We start from the raw sequence: 7,567 nt of genomic DNA, 5'->3' as shown, positions 1-7,567 counted from the left end.
ATTATCCTCCAGTTTAATAAAATAAGGAAGTAGTTTAAATAATAATAAAAATATTTTTTAAATTCAACATTAAAGATTTATTTTTTAATATATTACTCTGAAATTTACAGCCTACGAAATTTTAAAATCAAATTTAGCATGAAAATTTGTAAATAGTTATAATAGGGTGGTGGCGCAAAATTCAGTTAACCGAGCTAACTTCCGCTAATTTATTTCGGTTAACTAAATTTTGGGCCACCCTGTATATTTTGTTGAATTATCTTAAAATCTTTAAAATAAATATGAAAACGTTTTATTAAATCAATTTATTTTACTTTTATCATAAATAATAATATTTAACATTGAGTAGACAATAACATTTTTAAAAAAATTCCAAAAATAAATAATTATAATACGGATAAGGTGTATTGAATTTTAAAAAGTAGTAAGTAATTTTATTTATAAATTTTATCTTAAAAGATTACGGTTTTTATTTATTTGTTTATTTATTCTTTAATTTATTAATCATTAATTCATGTAAAATTGTTTATTATCTTGTTTCAAGTTTATTTTTCTCTATACTTTATACATAGAGGCATAAAGGAATTGGAATCAAAATAGCAAACAGTATAAATGTTTAAGAATAATTCTGGTTATTTAATTAAGATATTTACAAATAATTTTAAAATAAATTACAGAAAATTTTAATTAAATAAAATATAGAGTGTTTAATTGTATATTTATTCTATAATTTATAAAGTTAGAAGATGCAACTTATTTACATTTCCTGTTAGAAACACAGGAATTTGCAGACGTATTCTATAAATTACAGAGCAAATGAATGTTTAAAGCTAAGAAAGTTTTATTTGTAGAATTAGAAATAATATTAAATTTAAAAAATTAGTGTAAAACTTTAAATCATCAGTAAAAAGTGGAATTAATATGGGTAAGAATTTTTAAAATTGAATATTGAATAATAGGAATTTTCAATATTGATGCTAATTATAACTTTTATATTATTAAAAAATACATTTAATTAACATTAAAAATTTGATTTAGCATTTAATTAAATTACAATTAATTAAACTTTTAATTATATTTAGGATAAATTGATTAAAATGGTTTATAACTAAAATTATAAAAATAAATATATTTCTTTTTTGTCTTAATGAATAGTTTTTAAGAAGATTAAGTAATTTTTTTATGGACTTTTCTGTATATATAAACCATTTTAAATTAAATTAATCTAAAAAGTTTTATTTCTTCAAACTTTTTTTTAATTATATTTTAAATTTAATGAAACCACTTTTAAAATTTAAAAATTACTTTTTATTCCTGATTTAATTCAAAGCTTCTTTATTTTTAGTTTTATTTTAAGTTATTTAAACTTTAAAAAAGTTTGAATTGCCACTTAAATCTGGGATTTTCAATCTCTTTAATTATTTTTCTTTGAATTGATATTGGATTTTCCAGCTTAAATTGACAAAAGTTTCAAGTATTCATTCGAACATTCAAATTTATAACTTTAGAAAAATAAAATAGAGTAAGTATATTCTCTTAGCTGGATAAAAACAAATTGAGAAATTATATTTATGTTCAATTTGCTGTTGGCAAGGTAATTTATTGTTCAACATTTATTTCATAAAATTTTCAAAGGACAAATTTATGTACATTTATACAAAAAATTTAAGAGGAAATCCATCAAAATCAGTCAAATTTCTTTCCCAGGAACTTCTCTTGGATAAATCCTGTTTTAAATTTTATTATTATTTAACATTTACGTTTAATGTATTAAATTATATCGAATATTTATTTTGAATTAATGTAGTTAATGCCTCTTAAAGATCGAGAAAGTCCTGGACTACTTAAGTCCTTGAAGTCACAGAGTTAAAAATTGTACAGTAATAAAACCTATCTAAAACGGAAATAATAATTCAGTATATGCANAGGTAAATACTTTTGTAACAGCTTTCCACGAAGCTGTAATTTTATATTCTTTGGCCTTAAACGAAACTTTAATGGAAGGATTTAGTATCAATAATGGCTCTATCATAACACAGAAAATGTGGAACAGAACTTTCGTAGGTAAGTCTTTATTTTTTATTGGAAGATATAATCAGTTTATCTTAAGTCTCTTACAACACTTTGATGAACTTATCTAATTTCCCATGTTTACATTAAAACTTTAAAAATATCTAATGATTATAACAAGGAAAGAAACAAGACTATTCAGTTAGAGGTAAGAAAAATGTTAATTTCTGTAGAAAATGAATACGTAATTTGAAAAAAAACTTTGTTTTAATAATCCGCTATTCTAAACAAGATGTGTTTATAGATTTAAAGTGAATTTAATTATATTCTTGGTAGATTATATCGATTAATAAACGCGAATTTAAAAGTATAATTATAAAATTAAATAGGCATTCTATTCAGACTTTAAAGGAAAAGTAAACATTTATTAAATTATATTTTACATCTTTGAATTTTTACTGGTTTATTTAAAATATCGAATTTTAGTATTAATTTCGTGTATTAAATAAAACGAAAAGATGGCAGCGTTGTTGCTGGACTTTCTCGGCATTCTTTATTTGTTTTCATCTCTAATAGATGCTACTATTATTTTTAAGTCTTCAAATTGATTCGGGAGATATTAAGAGAGTGAGGCCATAGCTACCGGAAAAATGGTCCGATTTTCCTGAAAATGTATAGAAACATTGTTGTATAAATATCTCTACAAAATTTCAGAAATTTTTGACAAAAGGCACAAGAGTTATTAAGCTTCAAATCGGGTGAACAGAATCGTGTCCACCACACATGCACTAACATTCATATAAGATGGGACCTGCTAATGTGACCACTGAACGGACCAGCTCAAAGTGGTCATCTTATGCAAGTGATCACATTAGCAGGTCATACTGTATACATCTTCTGACTTCAACTTTTTTTTTTTTTTGTATTTCTCGACATTTCAAGGTCCTCTTAGTCCAAAAATGCAAAAAAATTGGGGGGGGGTCATCTTATTGACCGATCGCCATACTTTCTCTATGTTATACAACAGCCTAGAAAGTAAAAATATCTTAGTTTGTTCGATGACTTTTAAATAATACAAATTATCCATGTCACATATAACTAGATTTTTATACTGAAAAATTATTTGTTTTTATCTGAAAATATATAATAGTTATATAATGTTAAACAAAGTGAAATAAATTATTTTAAAATTTTGAACGAGGAAACTGAAATTACAAAAACTAGGATTGGAAAATATTGTGGTAAAGAAAATAGAGGAAACAAGTCGGGCGAATGGAGGAAAATCGAATATCAAACAAAGTATTATAAGATCGTATTGGAAAAAAGATCAAAGGGAAAACCTGAATAACATTGGATAGATAAGATCAAAGAAAACATAAAACAAAACTTGACAAAAGACCTTAAACTAGACAAACAGCAATGCAGAAGAATGAATTCGTTTAGCATTAATGCCGTTAAATGGATAATGAAAAGAAAAGAAATAAAATAAAACGGATTAATTAATTTACTTAAAATAAATTTTGGAAAGAGTTTTAATTTATAGTCTTCAATACATGTCACAATCTCCATATTCACGTTATTTACTTACTCGGCTGTTATATATAACAGAGGGAAAGTATGGAGATATATCAAAAAAGGACCCCTCCAAAATTGTTATATTTTTGGACTCAAGAGACCTAGAAATACAAAAATTTCCGGAGATTTTTCTGTATATATGGATGTTAATGTGTGGGGAGACACGATTTTGTTCATCCTCTTTGAAGCTTAATAACTCCTGTGATTTTTGTCGAAAATTCCTAAAATTTTGCAGGGAGATTTGTGTATTAGAGAGATGGATTATTCTAAATTTTGGTGGTTAAAGGTCAAAGGGTGAGGGATATAAAGGTGAGTCGTGTGTTATCTGGAGTAAGGTCTGACGTAATAACGATTTTACTCGTTATTAACATTTACAATAATTTTTTTATTTTATAAAACCCATGCCTACCCTCAAAATTCAGCTTTTTGTTATTTTATAACAGTTAAAATTATAAAATTTTTAAGATAAAATATCATAACAGATGGCGCTACCAAATGTTACCGAGAAAGTTAAGCAACTCTTTTTCTGGATTTTTTTCAAATATATTTTTCTATTGAGCATCTGACTACATCTTTGTAGTCCAAAGACGTTTTTTTACTATTATATTCCAATTTACTTGGGTTTTGTTCTTTTTCTCCTATTTACCTCTCTGCAATTTTTATTATGGTTCTGCGATAAAATTATAATTTTTTTAATCATTTAGTTATAAATTTTTAAGCACACAATTATAAATAAATCAGGGCAGACATTCAAAATATTTTTATGTCATTATTATAAAAAATTTAGATCTCATAGTTGAAAGTCATTACACTCTTCAATTTCTATATTTTTAATTATATTCTATATATTTAATTCGTTCATTTGATTATTAATTATATACATTTTTGCGAGTTTTATTATCTAATTCTCATTATGGAAATGCCTTTATTGTCTATGTGAAATCACCTTAAATTTTGTAAATAAATAAACGAAAAAAGTTTTTGTCACATCGTCACACAATACCAGGCTGCAATTTTTAATCATATCGATAATTTATTTAAATTTAAAATATATGCTTTCCACCTCAAATTAGTAGTGGATTGCCCCTGTACTTCATACTTTTCCTTTAACAACGAAGTCGTGCTGGTCATCTATATAATTCCATTCAGGGGAATATTTTTCAATTGAATTCGCATGTATTTCGCTCCAAGCCAAAAGTTCATATACAGTTAATCGGGTTCTTTTTCCCATTAGTTTTCCGTATCTGCTCTTGACTTTTATCTAACTACTTCCACTCTCGAGATTAAGGAAAGATAGTCAGACAGCCACGGCGGGAGTTTATAGGTCTACAATTTTGTTCAAATTACAGCCCAATAATATTGAGTGGATCAACTTCAACATGTCTATCACTGACGTTTCTGTTTCGAATTTTTCTTCCTTAAAGGTTAACTTATTCTCTGACAACAAGGTTTGTGTTCTTTTTTTATCTGTTAAGTTTATTTTGTTAATTATTTTGTTTTAATACTATGATTAAGTATTGAAATAAAATAAAATTTAAAATACCTAGTACAGTCGACCCCCTATAACACTGTTGATAATTCCGTTTTATATGAATTCCATGTTATAGGAGTCACTTAGATTTTACAAATACGTGTGCCGGGCTGTGAACGGCTCACGTATTTATTCTTTATTTGTTTTCATCTCTAATAGATGCTACTATTATTTTTAAGTCTTCAAATTGATTCGGGAGATATTAAGAGAGTGAGGCCATAGCTACCGGAAAAATGGTCCGATTTTCCTGAAAATGTATAGAAACATTGTTGTATAAATATCTCTACAAAATTTCAGAAATTTTTGACAAAAGGCACAAGAGTTATTAAGCTTCAAATCGGGTGAACAGAATCGTGTCCACCACACATGCACTAACATTCATATAAGATGGGACCTGCTAATGTGACCACTGAACGGACCAGCTCAAAGTGGTCATCTTATGCAAGTGATCACATTAGCAGGTCATACTGTATACAGAAAATACCCCGAACTTTTTTTTTTTTTGTATTTCTCGACATTTCAAGGTCCTCTTAGTCCAAAAATGCAAAAAAATTGGGGGGGGGTCATCTTATTGACCGATCGCCATACTTTCTCTATGTTATACAACAGCCTAGAAAGTAAAAATATCTTAGTTTGTTCGATGACTTTTAAATAATACAAATTATCCATGTCACATATAACTAGATTTTTATACTGAAAAATTATTTGTTTTTATCTGAAATTATATAATAGTTATATAATGTTAAACAAAGTGAAATAAATTATTTTAAAATTTTGAACGAGGAAACTGAAATTACAAAAACTAGGATTGGAAAATATTGTGGTAAAGAAAATAGAGGAAACAAGTCGGGCGAATGGAGGAAAATCGAATATCAAACAAAGTATTATAAGATCGTATTGGAAAAAAGATCAAAGGGAAAACCTGAATAACATTGGATAGATAAGATCAAAGAAAACATAAAACAAAACTTGACAAAAGACCTTAAACTAGACAAACAGCAATGCAGAAGAATGAATTCGTTTAGCATTAATGCCGTTAAATGGATAATGAAAAGAAAAGAAATAAAATAAAACGGATTAATTAATTTACTTAAAATAAATTTTGGAAAGAGTTTTAATTTATAGTCTTCAATACATGTCACAATCTCCATATTCACGTTATTTACTTACTCGGCTGTTATATATAACAGAGGGAAAGTATGGAGATATATCAAAAAAGGACCCCTCCAAAATTGTTATATTTTTGGACTCAAGAGACCTAGAAATACAAAAATTTCCGGAGATTTTTCTGTATATATGGATGTTAATGTGTGGGGAGACACGATTTTGTTCATCCTCTTTGAAGCTTAATAACTCCTGTGATTTTTGTCGAAAATTTCTAAAATTTTGCAGGGAGATTTGTGTATTAGAGAGATGGATTATTCTAAATTTTGGTGGTTAAAGGTCAAAGGGTGAGGGATATAAAGGTGAGTCGTGTGTTATCTGGAGTAAGGTCTGACGTAATAACGATTTTACTCGTTATTAACATTTACAATAATTTTTTTATTTTATAAAACCCATGCCTACCCTCAAAATTCAGCTTTTTGTTATTTTATAACAGTTAAAATTATAAAATTTTTAAGATAAAATATCATAACAGATGGCGCTACCAAATGTTACCGAGAAAGTTAAGCAACTCTTTTTCTGGATTTTTTTCAAATATATTTTTCTATTGAGCATCTGACTACATCTTTGTAGTCCAAAGACGTTTTTTTACTATTATATTCCAATTTACTTGGGTTTTGTTCTTTTTCTCCTATTTACCTCTCTGCAATTTTTATTATGGTTCTGCGATAAAATTATAATTTTTTTAATCATTTAGTCAAGACTGTGTTATTATTAAAACGCTTGGCGTTTATCCACTTTATTCAGTTGATACGGGCACTTTTACACGTTTCGGGCATATAGCCCCTCATCAGTCAACATTAAAAATGCAATGACACTCGTACAGCACAAGTTATTATTCACTGCTGTTAGGATAAGTTGATAACTTTGATATCATAAACTGTTAAGTAGGCGTAACACATCCTTTATCTTCTTACTAAAGTTGATAAATATATAGGCAGAATCCTTTCTAATGATTAATGAATATATTTGGTTGGTTTCTCACAACCTTTCATTTGCACATAACAGAATCAGGTAAACCTCACTTAGCATATTATAACAAATTTGTTTCCTGGACATTACTGTGAGGCCGGGACCATACACTCCCCCTGGGACGGAAACCGGCTGTCGAGCTAAAGTCAATATATCGGTGACTTATTACGTAAATAGGACCGGTGTGACCAAAGAACGGGGTGCGAGACGATTTAATTGTCGCATTCCAGGCCTAATTGACAGATTCACGGTCGTCAATCGTGAGAACGATCGAGGGATCGACCGTCGGGGAAACTTTGGACGGTCACCTTACAG

General features: G+C 27.7%; 1 protein-coding gene across 1 annotated transcript in view; it reads left to right on the top strand.

Moving 5' to 3' along the window:
- LOC111627748 (atrial natriuretic peptide receptor 1-like) overlaps nucleotides 1-7,567 on the top strand; it is a 331,314-nt gene that overhangs the window by 113,633 nt on the left and 210,114 nt on the right. Inside the window, exon 4 of the mRNA XM_023371378.1 lies at nucleotides 1,929-2,064. Coding sequence (XP_023227146.1) covers nucleotides 1,929-2,064 — 136 coding nt within the window. The remainder of the gene's footprint in view (nucleotides 1-1,928; nucleotides 2,065-7,567) is intronic.

The sequence above is a fragment of the Centruroides sculpturatus genome, unplaced genomic scaffold, assembly GCF_000671375.1.
Source record: "Centruroides sculpturatus isolate CEXI.00-Female unplaced genomic scaffold, Cexi_2.0 scaffold121, whole genome shotgun sequence".
Lineage (NCBI taxonomy): Eukaryota > Metazoa > Arthropoda > Arachnida > Scorpiones > Buthidae > Centruroides > Centruroides sculpturatus.
Note: the sequence above shows the minus strand (reverse complement) of the source record. Positions and strands in the feature narration are given on the sequence as shown.